The sequence below is a fragment of the Corvus kubaryi genome, unplaced genomic scaffold (genome assembly GCF_017639235.1).
Source record: "Corvus kubaryi isolate FWS band 111438036 unplaced genomic scaffold, C.kubaryi_AGA036_p1.0 37300, whole genome shotgun sequence".
NCBI lineage: Eukaryota > Metazoa > Chordata > Aves > Passeriformes > Corvidae > Corvus > Corvus kubaryi.
Window position 1 is genome coordinate 7081893 of NW_024581093.1, and position 18969 is coordinate 7100861.

The 18969-nt window shown below is 45.9% G+C and overlaps 2 protein-coding genes and 1 long non-coding RNA gene across 3 annotated transcripts in view; 1 reads left to right on the forward strand and 2 right to left on the reverse strand.

Annotated features, from left to right (window-relative positions):
• The window catches only part of BBS2 (Bardet-Biedl syndrome 2), an 18670-nt gene extending 11914 nt beyond the window's left edge, over positions 1-6756 (forward strand). Inside the window, exons 9-17 of the mRNA XM_042027402.1 lie at positions 308-447; positions 1149-1293; positions 1866-2037; positions 3078-3207; positions 3804-3935; positions 4366-4503; positions 4963-5075; positions 5796-5944; positions 6594-6756. Coding sequence (XP_041883336.1) covers positions 308-447; positions 1149-1293; positions 1866-2037; positions 3078-3207; positions 3804-3935; positions 4366-4503; positions 4963-5075; positions 5796-5944; positions 6594-6700 — 1226 coding nt within the window. The 3' untranslated portion in view covers positions 6701-6756. The remainder of the gene's footprint in view (positions 1-307; positions 448-1148; positions 1294-1865; positions 2038-3077; positions 3208-3803; positions 3936-4365; positions 4504-4962; positions 5076-5795; positions 5945-6593) is intronic.
• On the reverse strand, positions 5825-6629 carry LOC121664247. Its single transcript, XR_006015903.1, has 2 exons — positions 6544-6629; positions 5825-6134 (listed from the first exon to the last, which is right to left on the reverse strand). It is a non-coding gene; the product is annotated as an uncharacterized LOC121664247 (long non-coding RNA).
• Positions 6757-10764: 4008 nt separating the features above from the next.
• On the reverse strand, positions 10765-18941 carry OGFOD1 (2-oxoglutarate and iron dependent oxygenase domain containing 1). The gene is made up of 13 exons (XM_042027405.1): positions 18776-18941; positions 18539-18684; positions 18400-18446; positions 17943-18043; positions 17428-17544; positions 16507-16598; positions 15396-15521; positions 14938-15051; positions 14530-14609; positions 14099-14394; positions 12745-12867; positions 11843-11901; positions 10765-11289 (listed from the first exon to the last, which is right to left on the reverse strand). The coding sequence occupies exons 1-13, from the start codon at positions 18924-18926 to the stop codon at positions 11128-11130; spliced, it is 1614 nt and encodes a 537-aa protein (XP_041883339.1). The 5' UTR covers positions 18927-18941; the 3' UTR covers positions 10765-11127.
• Positions 18942-18969: the final 28 nt, after the last annotated feature.

Sequence of the window (18969 nt, forward strand, 5' to 3'; positions counted from 1 at the left end):
TTTTTTTTTCTTTTTTTTTCTTTTTTTTTCTTTTTTTTCTTTTTTTTTCTTTTTTTTTCTTTTTTTTTCTTTTTTTTTCTTTTTTTTTCTTTTTTTTCTGTGCAGTTCTCTTGCCCCAGTCACCAAGAAAGTGAGAGCCTCTGTGGGTGTAAATCAATGCTCAGGTTTTCAGCTGGATAGTACTAGCTGAAGATCAGAACTAGTATCTGCTGCAGAAGTGGTACAAGGGAGTCATGTCACAGAAACTGAAGTTCGGGGGAGGCTGTTGGAAGTCTTTGCTGAAATAGGCTGTTTTGTTTCTGTACAGTCCGAGGCTATCTGCCAGGAGGTGAGGACATGAAAGGGAACCTAATGGATACAAGTGCTGAGCAGGATCTTATCCGAGAACTTAGTCAAAAGAAACAAAATCTGCTGCTGGAATTGAAAAATTATGAGGAAAATGCAAAGGTACTGTTTAAATAATGTGTAGGGCCAAAACACACTTTCCTGTTGGTATAAATCCGGAGTAACCTGGGAGGCGGTTGTGGGGCAGTCCAGACAAGTCAGAGCTGTAGCTTGTCAGGATGCAGTGAGATTGTCTGCTGGGGGTTCCTGCCTCTGCATTTGGCTTGCTCCTTGTGCAAGTTCAGAACTTGCTTTTTGTATTTTAATAATGCTTTCTTTGCTCCTTCCTCTTGCCAGAGCAGTTGTGTTTGGAGCTGGATTCCCTTCAGCCTTGTGCTTTGGCTTATGACTGCAAAGTGTAATTTTCAATGCATCTTGGGAGTCAAAGGGGATTGTGTGAGAGGATCATGTCACTGGGTGAGGGCTGGGAGCACTGCCAGGATGTAGGAATCGCACTTGTGGCTTGATGGCGAACATTTCAAAAAATAGTCTGAGGAAAGAGCAAACTTATATTTGAACAGCAAATGACCACCGTGACACAGCTGAGGTCCATCCATGGTAAGGCACTCAAACACTTTGTAGCCCAACTGTCCACAGCTTCATGCCTAATCCAGCCACCACTCATAGGCAGTTGGAAGTGTCTGGGAATTGCTGTAATGCAACCTTCTTCTGAAAGAAGAGAACTGACTTGTGTGTATGTTTTCTAGGTTTTTTGAATGAAAATCTTGAAATTCTGATACTGAATGGTATGTGTTTTGCAACAGGCTGAATTGAACACTCAGTTGAAGGAAGCTGATGGGCAGAGAGGTGTGATTCCAGCAAACACCCAACTCCAGACAGCCCTGTCAGTTAATCTGGGCTCTGACAGCCAGTCTGCCCATGTGGAGCTGTGTATTTCCACCACAAATGGTGAGTGGTAACCTGCAACCATTGATACTCACTTCATGTAAAATCATGCAAATTTTTAGTTATATTTAGCTGGTGATTTGAATGTCTCCCCTTTATTGTCTGTAACGTCCCTTTTGTGGTTTCTTTCCTTTCACAGAGTTTTGAATCAAGCTGTGTTCCTTACATGGGTCTTAGGGGAGAGGAGTTTGGTGGAATTTGTTTCTTATTATGTGTTATTTTCTGAGGCAATTAACTTGGATGAAACCAGCCTTGGTGATTCCTGCAGCACTTCTTGTGTTGACTGTAAACACCAGCCCACAGCTGCATTAGTGAGGGTGTTGCATGAATGCAGCTGGACCTCAGCTGGCTTTTCATGCAAAACTGGAACTACCCCAAGACAGCAAATTCACCTCGCAGCAGGCATGCTGAGGATGCAGTAAAGTCCAGTTGTGGTAGTCCTGGTCACCTGGATATTCTAACAATTCAGAGGAGGGGTGTAAAGAGTTCACCATGCTTAATTCTGAAAATAGTGGTGAATTGTTCCCAGAGGACAGCTTTTAATTTAGGAACTGCTTTTTATTCCTATTGCTAAGACACAATCATCCGTGCTGTGCTGATCTTTGCTGAGGGCATATTTGAAGGAGAGAGCCATGTGGTCCACCCCAGTCTCCAGAACCTCTCAGGCTGTGTTCGTGTTCCTCTTACTCCACCCAAAGATGTCCCTGTGGATTTGCACATCAAAGCCTTTGTGGGTTACCGAAACAGGTGAGTTTTGTGGTGTTGTATCTGCTGGTCTCCAGAACTGTGGGACCAGGAAACAGCAATAATGTGGCTTCATGCTAATCCTATGGGGAGTGCACCGTTAATTCCTGGGTGCCCCACTTCTCTCTGTTACTGAAAGGAGAGCTGGGATGCTTTCTTTAAAACATTGATGTACCTGTGGCACTGAGTTCTTTTTCAGACAAAGTCTAAATCCTCTGGAATCACTGTGATCTGTAGTGTTCTGGTTCTGCTTTTAGGGAAGGAATGCACGTTTGTCCAGGAGATGTCTTACTGTAGGTGTGTGGAGGGAATCAAGAGATACAGAGACTCTATCCTGTCATCCCTAGGGGGCTGGGCCCTGGGTGGTGACTGCTCTGAATGGAGAACCTTGAGCAAGCCTGGAGACACAGCTGTGTCTCTCAAGCTATAAAATAACCCTGAACCTATTTGGCTTCAGGGCAAATAGAAAGTAGCACATACTTGATTTCAAGACAACATTTTTCCAGTCTCCCGTAGAAATATCTTTCCATAGAAAATAAAATGTCTCTTCATATACCCTTGAAAACAACTTTTTTCCTGCTCACATCTGCCAGAGCTGTTGGTGCCTGAGGAGGCAGCATTCTTTCCCTGAACAGGGAGGCATGTTTTGAGAGCTAGCCACCCACTGCAGAAAGACTGTATGGGACTGAATTCCCTTTCTGTTTTCTCTATTTGCCTTTATTATTGCTTTTAATAAGACTTCACTGAAATTGTAAAGAAAATATCCAATCATATAGTAAAATTGTAAATGTATTAGCCTAGAGAGTATACTTCAGTGGAAGGATTATTGAAAATGACAGCAATGGGGAGGAATCATACAACCTCATGATGCGATAAGCCCGGCATTTCCAAGTTCCAGTGTTTCTTCTGGGGAAGCAGTAAGCAGCTGATTGTATAACTGGAAACTGTGAATCTCAGTCCCCAGCTAAAAAAGAACCAGGAACCATTGCAATGGGTGAATCTCAGGTATGTTAGTAACTGTTTTTCCATTGGATTGCTTCCAGTACACAGTTCCACGTATTTGAGTTGACAAGACAGCTTCCCCGCTTTTCCATGTATGCCCTGAGCAGCCCGGACTCGGCCACAGAGCCCCTGAGCTTTGTTAACTGTACCACGAATGAGAGGCCACAAAGGGTGAGTTTCTGCTCTTCTTCCTGGTTTCAAGTCTTACACAGGTGGAGCATTTCCAGTCAGCTTGAGATTTCTAATAGCAAAGGAAAAATTATGTAGTGAACTGCACTACTGGCCTTTGGAATCTGTGTATTGCGACTCAACCCTGCTTTTTCTGTCTTTAAAAGATGACTCAGTTGAGGCATTCCAAGCATCAGGAATTCCTGCAGGAACTAAAGGCCTGAGATCAGAAGGTGTTTCAGATATTATCTTGTTTGCTGTGGGCCTGCTGATAGCAGGAGACCTGTAGTGAGCGTTGAATTTTGTAAATGACCAGAGAACAAGAAAAAGGCAGCACAGTGCTCAGGTAGTGGCTCAGTTTCATAGCAGTCTCTGTTGGATTTGATTTTTGTAGGAATATTCAGCTTTGGTGCAAGGATTCAACTGTCCTCATTCTAACAAGTTCATGATATGGAGTTATAGGATGAAATTTAGTAAATTATATTTCTGGGGTACCCTGAGCAGAGTGTTCTGGTGCACATCATGTGCAGGGACATTGTGCGGTTCCTGACACTTTCCACACAAGGGATGGCTGATTCTCTTAATTTTACTTTTGCAAGATTGTTATGTGGCTGAATCAGAGCTTCTTGCTGCCAGAGGATGCAGAGTTTCAGAGCGCTCCCTTTCAGGTTTGCTTCACTTCCCTTCGTAATGCAGGTCAGCTCTGCATCAAAATCAAGCCTGGTGGAGAGGTGAGTACCTCCATGGACAGGGGGAGCAGCCCTTTAATGATACTCCAGTGAAACCAGTATACTCATCCTGCCCAGTATGAGGCAGTAAAAGTGAAAAATGACTGAACAGGCAAAGTACTCATGCTTTTGGAAACTTCTGTGTCTGTTTACTGTCAGTGGGTAAAATTCCATGGCCAGTTAGTGAAGTAAACTGCTTAGCCTGCAGATCTGTAGGAGGGAGGGAATTTATTTCCTCACAGAGTGGTTTCAGGGAGCCATAATGTGAGGCACAAAGGCTGCCTGTAACTTCTGCACTTGTCCTATCCCAAACCTGAATAAAAGCCCCTTTGTTTGAGTTTGGGTAACTGTTGGACAGGCAGTACTGCTGGGAAGTTCCAGGAGATGTTCTGGCATGGAAGAGTGCTGAAGTGCTTTTTTCCCTTTCTGACAGATTTCCATCAACACAGATGATATTGATCTAGCTGGTGACATTATCCAATCAATGGCCTCTTTCCTGGCCATTGAAGATTTGCAGGTGGAAGCAGATTTTCCTGCATACTTTGAGGAGCTGCGGAAAGTGTTGGTGAAGGTGAGGAGGCTTCGGGCATTTCTAAGTAAGCAGATAAGCAGTCACTGGGGGCTTTTTATGAGAGGATCTCTAAACTGCTTTATCTTTGTTGTAGGAATCAGGCCACAATGTCTTGCTGTATATTCTGTGGGACACCCTCAACTTTCTGTCTGTTTTTGTTCTGTAGAACAGGCCCTTGGTCCCCATCAGTTGGTTGTTTAGGATAAAGTAAATGTGTTGTCTGGGAGACTGAGCTGTGGATCTGGGTCAGCATGTGAGATGTGTATCTCAGTCTGCTCACCCTTTCTGGGGGCCAAGGTATGGCTCCTGCAGTGGGGCGTGAGGGGAAGAACAATGTCAGGGATGCTGGTTGGTTACGCTGGGATGTTACTTCCTGTTGCATTGGGCTGAGGTTTAGCCTGAACCCTGTGTGCCCAGGGTGCCAAGGACCCTTGCTCACGACTTGTTTACCTTGGACAGGTGGATGAGCACCACGCAGTGAATCAGAGGCTCACTGCTGACATGGCTGAACACTCCAACCTCATCCGCAGCATGCTGGTTCAGGCAGAGGATGCCCGGCTCCTGGGAGACATGTGAGCAATTGCTGCCTGGCTTGTGTGTTTGGGGTTTAGAATGGCCAGTCTTTGCTTTTCAGGCAGAAAAGAGCACAGAAAAACATTGGCATGATACAAGAGTTGCCTAGTTACAATTTTTGATGTATAATTGTACTTTTGATCATCTTACCATGAGCTCTTCTTGAACCTTGTCATGTTCTTTAGGTGGGAAACCAGTCAGGCAAAGGCAAGAGGGCAAGAGTAGGGGCTTAGTGTATAGCAGGTGAGGTGAATCTACCTCAAGATACTGAGATATGTTAGAAAAGATATATTAAGGGAAGAAGGCAGGGATAGCTATCTGTGGTGTGTGAACTTTTGAGAACACCAAGAAGGAAATTTTAGGTGTCAGGTTTTCACTCTGATTTGCAGTTTTCTACTAATGCTGAGCTTTACTCTGAAGAGCAGCAGTAAAGAGGCCCAAGCTCTACTGCAGGGCAGTGGTACTTTCACTGGGGAAAGTGGTGTCTCCACTTTGTCTTGCTGGATAAAGTAACTGCAAAAATAGACTGTTCAGGTTTTTTTAGTAAAATAATGAGTATAACCAACATGTCTAGACAAGTCTGTTGTCTTGTAGCTGGCAGACATGCAGGTGACTGTGGTAGCCAACACAACAATGTATTGCTGTACCTTTGTATTGACAAACTGGGAATGACTTCCTTGTCCTCAGAGATGCAAATAACCGGACTGATTGTTCCCCAGGAAAAACATGAAGACACGGTACAGCGAGCTGTATGACCTGAACAGAGATTTAATAAATCAGTACAAAATTCGTTGCAATAATCACACAGAGCTGTTGAATAACCTGAAAGCTGTGAATCAGGCAATCCAGAGGGCTGGGCGGTTACGTGGTAAGTCTGTGTTTTTGAAAGGAATAGGGAGTCTCAGACCCCAGTGAGGCAGATAAGATGTGTCCCAGAGGTCAGCTGGGTTGGTTAAATGACTTCAGGCTTTTTGGCCCAAAACTCAGTATAAATAATCTTTCGTTCTTCAGTCATAGCCAATTACATGTGACAGTCAACTGTGGGTGTCCCGTATAATCTGGAATCAGAATTTTAGAACAATTTGAAATAGTTTCCGGATTTCTAAACGAGGCAGAAATTGATAGTTTTGTTGAACATACTACTTTAAAAATGCTTTTAGAATGACTTCAATTCTTAATTTATAATTCTGCTTTAAAAAAAGCAATTACCAACTTAAGCAGGACTGTTTTATCTGTATTATTAGTCCTGTAGGTCTTTGGGGAGGGAGGTACTTTTTTGTATGTTTATAGCATTCCCCTTCCAACAAGCTCTCATAAAACAGAGCTACAGGCAATTCTTCTTTAAAGAAAGGATTTTACTTATGTACTAGAAAAAACGTGGTGTTTCATCATGTGTTTAAAAAGTGTTGGAAAGAAACCCCTAAATTTTCAGACTGGATCAAATAAGTATTTTTACCAGTTTCTTACTCTGTAACTGAGGGTTTTTTCCTATTCTTTCCTTTTTTTCCTCTTTGCAGTTGGCAAACCTAAGACACAAGTGATCAGTGCTTGTCGGGATGCAATAAGAAGCAACAACTTCAACACACTGTTCAGGATAATGCGTGTGGGAACAGCCTCTTCTTAAGAGCCTCTTCTTCAGCAGCTGTGCAGAGACAGTGTTTCTATGCAGTGGGCAGAGAATGGATGAAAAGCAGTTAATTCAGACCCCTACTTCACTGTAGAGTGAAGTAATTCCAAAAGTAGTGCTGTAGTTAAGCTGTCAGGTGAGAAATATTATGCAGACCAAAGCTCCATGAAGAGAGCATCCGAGTTTAAGTGCAGATGTGGTATTTATGCAAGACAGAAGTTCAAACAGTTATTTTTTATTACAGTAACTTATTTATGTATTTAAAAATATTTTGTAGTTAAGGCATCGATCTTTTCCATTAAAACATAGATTAAAAGCTTGACTGATTTTGTTCTCATTTAGCTGGGGAGATGTGCACTGCTAAGTTTATTTGTTGAAAAAACCTGACCCAAATAACTTCTCTGGTTTCTGCTGTGTAGTTGATTTATACTTGAACTTCCTATGCTGGAGAATCCTGGATTTTGCTGCAGGGATATGTGGCTTTAGGTAAACTGTAGTGCAGTGCATGAAAACCACCAAAGGGATAACGTCTTTCTGGCTCTTAAGCCAGAAGATCTTTGATAGGCATCCAGTTCCATGATCTGTGCAGAGGTAGGAAGTGGTCAGTTTAGTATCCAACACTCTCCCCACACCTGGATTGCAGAAAGTTTTGCTTCCACCTAGTGGTTCCGTGCTACTGATGGAAAAACTGCAGATCCTGAGGTGGGCAAGGGTGCATTTCAGGAACAACAAAAACAAACTACACACCCAAGCTTGGTGCATAATCATGAAGAGCTGGTAGTACTTAATGGGATCAAAAGAAGAAGGTATTGGAAAATGACTTGGCTCCTGGCTCAAACCTGTTTAATTGTGTGATCTCTTAGAATTGGATTAAAATATTACAGTAAGGCTCTATCTCAGATCTAAAGGTATTTTAGAACCTTTGCCAAAGCAAATTTCTTTTAGAAGCTAAAAATAACCTGCACAGGATGGAGATTGGGCCCCAGTGCTCCTGCACCAGCGTCACCCTTGCCACTGCACAATGGTGTTTGCAATGTGGGCAGGGAGGAGTAGGCCCACGTCAAAGTTCTTGGATGGCTTCTTGGGGCTGTCAGAAGGAGTCCTCTAACTGGTTGCTCTTACGAGCCACTACTGAATTAAAACCAGCAACCCACCCTTTGTTACAGAGCCACTGGTGAGCCTGTGACCAGTTGAATGGGGAATGTAATTCTTGCAACATGTTTTAATCCCCAAAACTTCCCCATGTCACTGCTTTGGCCCCTTCCATATGGAGAACTGTGCTGCTGAAAGCAGACCTCTGTCAGTTAGAATCTGCAGCGGGAGCTCATTTGAATCTTTTTAAGAAACTGGTTGTTAGTCAAATCCAGCTGCTTGCTAGAAGGGTGGTGAGCCACCCATGCTGTTCTAAGTGAGTGAGCTCAGAGACTTGATTATGGAACAGTCTCCTGGCATAAGTGCTGGGCTTTCTGCCACTTGCTGTACCTGTTCCCACTGTTTCAACCTTTTGTTCTTTATGTTCAAAATCCTAATGCTTGCTTGCTTACATTTATGTACTCCATGTAATGATAAGAGAGCAAGAGAGCGGCTCTGATTAGAAAGCAGCTTTCCCATCAGCCTGATTTTCAGGACTACGCACCAGGCACTGCCAGTCCCAGCTCTGGTTTGCTCCTGGCAGTGATGTCAGACCTTCACTCACTGTGCAGACCTCTGGTAAGGCTGATTTCTCCTAAGTTTCTGACAGCAAATTTGTCATTTATTTTCCTGTAAAACCAACTTTTACCTTCGCCAAATGAAAAATGCACATACTTTGCAAGGAGCTACACGTAATTGTAAATACAGATTGGTATCCAGCAAGAGCATCTGTAAAGCTCCCATTACTGGCACTGTATAAATGAAGGCCCCTTGTCCTCCAGCAGCTCATGTTATTTGAAATTTTAGTGAGTGAAGTCTTTCTTCTGTACCTGCAGCACCAGTCATGCCTGGGGCTGCCTGTGGCTTTAGGACCTAACAAGAAGGGTGGGAGAGCAGAGACATACTCATTTTTAAACCTTTGAAAGCTAACTGCAAATTTGGCTTCTTAAATTACTTCATCTGAGTCACCAGAAGGGGTGGTTCTTTGTATGATCAAGTAGATAGGGGCTTGTTCAAGCAGAGGCTGGTATGCCCTCTAGTGTAATACTTAGTATTAAAAGATAGCAAGCTCTAGAGAGCCTAGCTTCTTCCCAGTCTCGTGGAAGGATGTTCCAAGATCTACCAAGCACATTCTTAGGCTCACAATGCAGTCAAAGAAGTAATTCTGCTTTGTTAATGACTTTGCTCCCAACTTTGCCTAGCAGACTATGCTGTGAATAGCTGTGGTGTCTGTTGCTTTTGTTCCAAACTACCAAAATAATTTTGTTTCTTTTTCTTTGAAACCTCTGTTACTTGTCTCAGTGTAGTGGAGAGTTCAGAATAAGAACTACTTCCTTCCCAGGAAGAGCTACTGCCCCAATAGGCAGCAGAGTGCCTCAGAAACCATGATTCACAAGTTCTGTCCTCGCTTCAGGATTTGTTTCTAGCTTCATCCCCTTGTCTTTGTAAGTAGCAAAGGCAGCTTAAAACTGAGCAAGAGAGTTTTGGCAGTGCACAGAGATGCTGGCTTAGGGAAACAAGTCGGAATATGAATAAGATCTTGCAACAGCAGCTCGGGGCAACCACCTCCCAACTGTCCTTCCCGCCCAAAAGAGCATGAGGGAGTAGCTAGAACTGAGCAGCTGCTCATCATCTGGGATGGAACTGACACTAGAGCTAGAGAGTCCTGCACAGAGCTCTCTAACAGCAGCGTTGGCCCCTTGCTCTGGTAGCTGGGGGGGCTGAGATACCTTTCCGTTTGGAAGCAATGGTATGGGTTCCTGCCAACTGCCTCAGGGATTCCTTTTTTGAACTTTATGTATTGGGATTGAAGCTGAAGGTTGTTGCTCCTGTATCTTCATGAAGACATGCCCACAGGACATCCCACCTGCTTGGGAAAGGGTGCACAGTACTCATGTCAGCAGTGAGCCTTGCTTTTGAGCTTACTGCTCCTCTGCTGCCAGCTGTGGTCTTACACCACTGTGGTGGCCTCCAACAACAGGCCTGTAATGGGAGAAGGAGCAGACTAATCCAAAGCTACCCTCTCCCCACCTAGGAGAGACAGGAGGGATGAAACATGCACACTCCCCAGCTTACTGCAAGCCTGTGGCCTGCGCTGTCGGGCTTGGATGAGCTGAAAGAACACCTGTGCCTCAGTGCCAAAAAGTTTCAGGCAAGCAGGTGCAGGCCAGGGCCGAGCCTCCAGCAGGGTGTTCTGCACTCTGGCTGTCTCCTGAAGCATCAGTACAGCTTTGCTGCACCTCTTGGTGGGCTGGACACCTCAGAGGTCAGTCTGGCAGTCCTGCTTGCAGTGAATGTGGGGCAGGTAAACAGTATCAAAAACGTGCAGGGAGGTGTTGCACCAAGGCCATGCTCACTGCCTTTCTTGCCGTGTTTACCACAGGACTTGGCTGGCTGCTGCCTTGAAACATCTGAGCTGATCTCCAGTGACAGAAGCCATCTTAAGACCCAGCAGATCCCAGGACATAACTAAAAGGGCATAAGGCCTCCCTAGTACCTGTGGATGCCAAGCCACTAAAAGGTAAGTTGCCTCATTCCTGCTGCTAGTCCCTGGCCCCTGTTCTGAGGCTGGAGGTGGGGGCTGTCTGTACACCCTCCTAAGGAGAGTGTGCAGGAGCAGGTTTCTTCTTGGCTGTTAAACTTGAAAATTCCTTGGAAAAAGGGCTGCATCTAGGTCTGTCTGCACAGCATTTAGCATAATAAAGTCCTGCTCCTTGTTATGGTGCCAAGTCCTTCCCAATGCCTTTATAGCCTCACTGTCTTCCTTCCCAACTCCACAGAGTTGTGCAGCTGGAAAAACCTCATATTTCCCATGGCAGCTCCTTTATTTTTCTCTCTACAAACAGGAACACAGTTAAGCCCTAGAAAATGTTTTGGACATTTTGTAACAAAACTTGCCCCACCAGTTGATGAAACATTTAACTGACCCATTTCCTTTTTTTTTTTTTTTAATAAAATCTGTCATCAGCTTGGGGCAATGTACAGTTGTAATTCTCACCCTGACAGGTCAGAGATGCCACTGTGCTGCTCCCATGAGAGAACAGCTGGAAAGCTGACAGTTGTGTGACTACCCCACCCACATTAAAAGCAGTTGAGAGTGTGTGTTACAATGGACTCAAGAGAAGAGTTAATTTCCATTTTTGCAGTTAAAAAAACCACCTGCCCCCCCATTATACAGTGTGATGGAGTTGCATGAGCAAAGTTTGTCTGTGCTTACGTCAGAGCTGAACGTCTGAGTAGGAACCTGCCCACCACCCACCACTGTTCTCTGTTACAGTGGTCACGCTGCACCATCACTCATAATAGACAAAGGAAAAATCCCAAAATCCTGTTCTGTTTGGATGCTTGTTCAGGCGTGCCAAGCTTCGATGGTTGATGTACTTCACAAACTTCATCGTTTCTTTGTCTCTATAAACTAAGGCCAAGCAGTTGTCCTCTGGATTCACTGTCAACAGCTCGAGGACACAAAAATAAGGAAGGAATCAGTTTCACAAAAACAGCTTTGATAAAATCCTTAAGAAAAACTAAAACCGTTTCAAAAGTCAGAATAAAGGTCTGGTGTTAGAAAATGAACTGTGACACCATTTTCATTTTAATATACCTTACCTGAAGCATTATTATACATTAAGGGCTTCTGGACTTCTTACTAGCATGACTGCTCAGTACTGTCACTAGTTCTGATACTGAATGTGACCCCAGTGAACAGCACTTCCCTGGAAAAGTGTTCTCTCTGCTATAGCCTTATGTCCCTTCAAGGCAGGCTTCCCCAGTGGCCCTGGGTGCAGGTGCTGTGAGGCACTCTCAGGGCCCAGGTCTCATGCTTCAGGTGAACAGCAGCCTCTTGAAGCTGAGACCAGAGCTACACCCACGAGCAGTGTCTAGGGCAAGGAGAATCCAGTGCACTACTGAGCACCCTCAGCAGTATGTTGGCATTATGACAAAGCGTAATTATGTCTCTCCACCCTAAACAGCTTTATCTGATCTGCAGCTAGCAACTGAGGTCCTTACCTCTTCATCTTCACCTTTAGCAATGTAGGAAGTAAAGCCACCATATTCAGGATCCCAGTCTTAAAATAGAAAAGAAAGATTCTTAGAAACCTCAATGCTGTCCAGTCTCCATACAGCCTTCCAGGAGATGCCATTTTTTCACCCCGCTCCACAAAGTTACTACATACAGGGCCCCAGTTTACCTCCTGTAAACCCAGTCTATTTTTTTTCTTCTGCTCAGAAACAACTTGAAGCAAATGTAGTGGATTTGCCTTTTACGGTAGATGGGCTATTTAAAGTTGTTTGATGCACTGCTCCTTGCCTGTAGAACAGTTCTGCCTTAGCAGATTTCAGTATCATCACCAGCACATGCCAGTTTCAGCTGTACATTCTGGCTTCATCTGGTCTAAAATGCTTGTGTTGAGATTTTTTTTTTTACAACTATCTTAACTAGCAATCAACCCGAAATGCCTAGACATGCCTAAAGTAACTTTTGAAAACCCTGGGCTTTGTGAATTGCAGGTGCAGTGATAATTCTGATGCGGAAAGCCATGGAACGCTTCTGACGGGTATTGTGGCCACCTGACTCTGCAGCGTGCCCAGAGCCACTGTGAGCCATTGCTTAGAGAGGAACGGTCTGGGAGGCTCAGCCTTTCCCTCTGCCCAAGCGCCACCTCCTGGCGCAAGCGGGGAAAGGTCAAAGATGATTCCAAGGCCGCAATCCCAAACCTTTGCATAAGGACTACTGAAACCAGGGTTTAATGCTGGAGTGAGGACTAGGACAAAGTCTACTGAGACCTTCGATGTAGGCAACAAGCAGGGAAATTTTGGCTGTTTTAGCACTGCTGAGAACTCAGAAGTCATTCCTTTATGCAAACCTTGTAAAAGGAGTGTCTGACATCATCTCTCTCTCATCCACTTACCTTCACAGCCACAGAAGAAGAGCAGGTCAAGAGCAAATTCTGTAGCTTGAGAGTCGTGGACAAGAGTGTAGTGCCCATGGGTCCAGCGTTGCAGCTCCCCCGCACACACAGGGGTGCCCGAGCCTAGGAGAGGGCACAAACACACAGGGAGAGCCATGAAGCCACATCAGCTGAACTCAAAGCATGTGAGGAGCTCAGTGATCTCACACCACTGTGAAATTGTCCGCTGGCCCCGTGAAAACAAAGTAAAACCATAGATCACATGTCAATATCTTTCTTAGAGGTGGCTCTAGGTTAGGTACTCCGAACAATGTGTAGGAGTGGGACCAAGATTTGCTCCATACAGCTCCAAGCTAAAACATGCTTTGGTTTAACCAGTTCTTCATTTTCTTTTTTTTGTTATGTTTCCCCTGGATTTACAGTAGAGCTCCAGACCTCAAGAGCCAGCAACCTATCTGTTCTGGAAGTACCCTGGAACTACCAGAAGCCTCAGGAAAGAAGGATATTGCTCCAAACTCACTCCACATGGGAGTATCCCAGGAGGTATGTCATTTTAGGGAAACCTTTATTTTCTCATGCGTCTAGCTCAGTTTTCAATCCATGCAGCCCCAAAATATGCCCTCCTCATAGAAGAGTTTAAAATCAAACAGTGGCAACAGGGCAAATAGGAAGCCAAATGACTAGTTGTGGAAATCAGAAAAACAAAGCCTTTGCTCCTGGTAAGTGTTCTGGTGGGATTTTTTTCAGTAGGACTTGGTTTTATATTACCTTTTATTCCAGTGTCCACTAAACTTGCCTGACTCAGTGAAGGATGAACATTTTCACTTAAACTTCAGAGCCACTGTTTTAAATAAACATCACCAATCCAAATTCAAAATTAATCTAATCTTTGATAGTTGTCACTGCTGACAACTAAGTGGTTGTTTAGGCTGACAATGTTTTCTGAAAGGTTGAACCCTAGTTTTAGGTATCAATTTTCTAATTCTAAAATTGTCTTACTTCTGACCTGTTCACCTTTCTCTTTTGGATTTATTATCTCATACAAGAATATGCTTTAGATGAAGCAGGGCTATGTGGAGGTAGAAACCACGTAACAATTGACAAAAGATTAACAGCCCCCAAAAATCCCACCCTTAAGACTTAGGTCTGTTCAAAATGGTATCTTCAAATTAGTCATTGATTTACTCTGAATGCTTTTGCAATGGTCACTGATTTCAAATAAGCAATCTAACATGCTTCAAGTCCCATGTTTGTGCTGGAGCCTTGTGCTGGCTGCAGTACAAAGTGAAACACTAGTTCCATGAAAATCACTGGGAACTTTGTTGGAATCCTTTCACACTGCTGCTCTACTCACCGCTCTGTGTCTCACTGTCTTGTGCTTCAGGAGTGTTGTCAGACTGGTGTGGCTGATGGGGATTGCCATTAGCAGGTTGTTCAGTCTCTTCCTGCTTAGGTTTGGGACTGCTGTGCCCAGTGGTGTCCGCTGCTTGTCCCTCCCCAGCATCTTCATCCTCATCAGAAGGAGCCAGGAAGTGCAGCTTTAGGCCAGTGAAGTTGGAAAGCAGTAAAAACAAGGCCTCAGAGCGCAACAGCTGCAGGAATTTCTTCAGAGTGTCAGGGAGGCTGTCTTCCTCTGCTGCCTCATAGAGTCTGAAAGACAGCAGATGCATCTCCTTGCTGGAGAGCCAACAATGACCATGTCCAGAGGGACAGCACTGACCAGTGCAGCCTCATGGCAGCTCCTGCTCAGCCTGATCACCAGGTGCAGCATGCTGTTGTTCCCACCTTTTATTGGCTGGCCCCTGACTACTCCACCGGATTTCTTTGTTCTCCAATGCTTCACAGAGTAGTTGGTATTTCTCTTTCTAGGAGAAAGAGACACAGAAATGTTAATATTTAGCTCCCAGGAAGGGAGCTAAAAGAAGAAGGTTGACAAGTGTTTTATTTTTGCTGAGTCCCTATGCAGCAGTGTACAGGCAGTCAGAGGGGATCATTCCATAGAATCAGAGTGGTTGAGGTTGGAAAGGACTCTGGAGGCTACCTGGTCCATTCCCCTTTAGGTGTGAAACCAGAAGGTGTTTTGTTTTAACAGATGTGCAAGCAAGCCCCTTCCCAGCCTCCATGCCATGTGGTACCTGCCAGCCCTCTGAGCATGTTCTGGCAGATCACATCAAATTGAACCACTGGGCTCACCTTAAGAAAGTCTTTCAGGAGAATTTCTGATTGCTCCTCAAATTCCTCCTGGATTTGAGCTTGGGAGTCCATGTCCAAATAAACTAGATTGATCCACTCATATAATATTTCATGCTGGAAGGGAAATGGATTAGAACACTGAATTTTCAAAAGTGAGTAAGATTCCCCAATTCCCCCTACCAAGCAGGCCACAGGGCTGGATTCCTACATGCACACACTCCATTCCCTTATTTCATTGCACCACAGGTATTCATCACTTTCTCTGAACTACTGCAGGTAAGCAAAACATACAAAGATGCATAAGAAAGAAACAGGATACAAATTTATGGACAGGAAACAAAAAGGAAAATGGGATAAAGATTAAAGCATCCCCAGTGCATCAGTGCATTCCCTAACTGGTATTATAGTAATGGGACAGGTACAGAAATGCAGCTATAAGATACAGGCTTGTTACTCACATCATAGGGGATGTGTGGGCTCCTGGCCAAGGGCGCTTCAATGTGCCGTGCAGGTCTGGCCACAGACGGGCCGTGGAACCAACCGCTCACTGACAGGCGGCACTTCCGCGACACAACTTCTGACACCTGCAACAACGTTGGGCAGCACGCCTCGTTAGACAAGGACCAGGTGTAACAGGTACCATGCCAACTCATGATGGGAAATGGACTTGGCTCCAGAGAGCCCACTGCATACACAGAAATGTCAGACAGGGCTAGAGCAGGATAGATTATCAGACAGAGGCCTATTGTCCTGAAGTCCATTGCAGGTTTCCAGAGTTCCAGTAGAAGATTTTACTCCGAGCTCACAGAGAATCCATTCTCTCTCTCCCTCTGAGAGCTTTGAGTCATGGATTGTTAAGACAAAGTTAAGACATAAATGACACAAAAATAACCCCCTAAGCAGCCTAGGTCAGGATATACCCAACCTATATCACTGACCATCTTTCTCTCCAGCCTTCTGCTCTCTGGCCCTGTTTGATACAGTCCCTGGTACTCTCAAATACACAGGAGTTTCAGATTTCAGTAAGGTGTTTGTGTCACACAGTTACACAAATTATTCATCCTGTTCCCAGGCATTTTCCTGACAAGTATCACAGAGTACTGGATCAGCATTTCTGCTGCAGGGCACTGCACCATGTCTGGCTCACTGAGAGGGTACAGCCAGATCTGCACAGTGCCCTTGCACTGTTGGCAAGGTGATGGATGGCTCGAGGAGCTCTTCTGGAGCAAAGTAACAACTGCCACATCAAAAATGTGAGCTAGTTTAAAACAAGCCAGCAAACAGAAGTGAGAGCCAAATTCACAGCAGTGGCTTGCCAGGATAGTAATGCAAAATAGAAATGGATTTTTCTTTCCCAGGATGATGCATCTAGACTGATGGTTTAAAGTTGGCTTTGTTGGTTCTTGTCCTCCTTAAAGTCCTTGAAGGCCTTTCTTTAACACACAGCACTTAGCATGAGTATCCACTCTACCCACAGTTCTTCTCCCTCCCCACCGGGATTGTAGTAACACACAGAGTAAATAACCACAACAATGAGGATCAAAAAATTAACAAGAGACAGCTCCTTGCCTGGTGGAAAGAGACTGGAGACACTTCAAAGAAAACCAGCGTGTTCCACGAAGGCACTAATGACTTGGTGATTTGCTGTGGCTGAAAGTGTTCTGAGGAAGAAAACATACCCTGGTTAAGATATGAACTGGGACTTGCTAGAAAGTGCCATTTCTCTCTGACTTCATGACACTGACTGGTGGGACATCTGGGTGTAAGGGATAGAGTTCAGAGCAAGGGCTTGGTGAGGAATCCATGCACCTCTGCATGGAGACAGGCAGAGTCGGGGCTGTTCAACCTGGAGAAGAGAGGGCTCTGGGGCAACCTAAAGCCTCTTTCACTGCCTAAAGGGGCTACAAGAGTACTGTAGAAGGACTTGGGACAGACAAGGGCATGGAATAACAGAACAGAAGGGAGAATGGCTTCAGACAGACAGACGATAGGTTTGATTAGATATTAGGAAGGAATTCTTTACCATGAGCAGTGAGGCACTGGCACAGGCTGCCCAGAGAAACTGTGGATGCCCCATCCTGGAAATGCTCAATGGGGTTTGCAGCAACCTGGTCTAGCAGAAGGTGTCCCTGCCTATAGCAGGATGAGCTTTACGATCCCTTTCAACCCAAACCATTCTGTGGTTCTGTTGCTGGAAAGGGAAGTTACTGTCATCAATCTGGAGTTCCAAGCACAGTTACTGGCATTACTTCCATCTTGCCCCTACTCTTGGCCCTTCCAAAAGTTTCTTTGTCTGCTGTTGCCTCTTAGCACTGTCTTCAAAGCCTGCTACAGCCCATCCCTAAGGTGCACATTTTACTTCTACATCAGCTTCTCTGAACAAAGGAGGAACTCTTTAATTCCCTTCTACTGTTTGAGGTGAGAGTTGCTGCAAGGGGCACATAAGCTTCATCTTTTTCATCCACATGAGGCTGAGTTCGGAGCTTTTACCATCTGTGCTGTACAGATCCAACGTTCCTCCATCACTTTTCTCCCAGGGTGGGACAAGGTACAGGATGAAAGCGATTCTCCGACCTTCCAGTTCATCATCGTGGCACAGCAACACATCTGCAATTACACACGTTTTGCTGCTGTAGCATCTTTCCAGTACATGCATGATTCATTCCAACAACTGCTACCCAGCTTTGTCCCCACAAGGATATAACAAGAAAAAACATGTTCTTTCCAAGAACTGCATTTTCACTCATCAGCATCACCAGCCTGACACCTGCAAGATTCACTTCTGTGGGACTGCACCGCAATTGGCAGATCAGGCCACTCTGAAGGTACAGGCAGTTATACAACAGCAACAGTTTTTTCATCATTTGTACTTCATTTCAGACACTGTTTTACTGCTGGCAGCTTCTGGGACCCTCTGGAACTAGAATAAAATGAGGTATTCTATAGACATTTTGTTCCCTACATGTGCACAGAAGCTTTAGGGAAAGGATCACTTATAGACTGACCAGTATATTCATATTTAGCACAGGATATGTCAATAGTTGGCTCCAGCTCTATCTGGGTCACAGCAGAAAGCCACACTCGGAATTCTTCACACAGAGCATGCCTGAGAAGATAAGTACACAGTACGTGTTAGGGTCAGGGTTAGGATGAGGGTTAAGGTTTGGGTTAGGGTTAAGAGTAAGGGAATAACCAGCAGGAAGCATGCAGCCAGTCAGAAGGTGCACGGGGAAGCGTTTCAGAGGTGACAGATGCAGGAGGGCTGAGTATGCAGGAAAGCTGAACAGACTTCAGTGCCATGACAAGCACAGAGCAGATTCAGCTCTCCAGGGCCGTTTTCTGGCCCGAGCACGGGGGCAGAAGGCGGCCACGCCGTGGGCCCACCCCGCAGTCGCCTTCCCTGGGGAGCCACCACGGCTCTTTCCCACCCTGAGCGGGCAAAGCCCCGAGCCCACGCTTTACCTCAGGGCGGCGACGTGGGGCTCCGGGCTTGCCCCCAGCTCCTCGGACTGCGGCGGCCCATGGAAGAGAAGAAGGGACGGAGGTTAGGGTGGCTCGGCTCGGCCGAGCTCGGCCCGGCTCAGCTCGGCCCTGGGCCCACCTGCCACAGCGAAAGGAGGTCGTTGCGCCGTCCGCGGAAGCCGAGACCTAGCAGTTCATCCCGCAGCGCCTCCGCGAAAGCCGGGCCCGCCAGGAAACCGGGAATGACAGCGTGGCGGAACGGGGCCGACTCCAGCACCACCGCTTCTGCAAGGGAAGGGCCGTCGGTGAGGGGCGGGGAGCCGGGCCACGCCGTACCGTGCCGGAGCCGCTCCCCGCGGGCCCGGCCGGGCCGTACCGTGCCGGAGCCGCTCCCCGCGGGCCCAGGCCGCCCCCGCGCGCTCCCGCAGCGCCGCGTCCCCGAGGGCCGCGCAGAGCTCTGCGCGCGCCTCGCGCCTCCCGCGCTTCGCCGCCGCCGGCGCTGCCGCTCCGTGACGCTTGGTGGCCATAGCACCGTCCGGTCGGACTACAACTCCCTGCGATCCCCGCGCT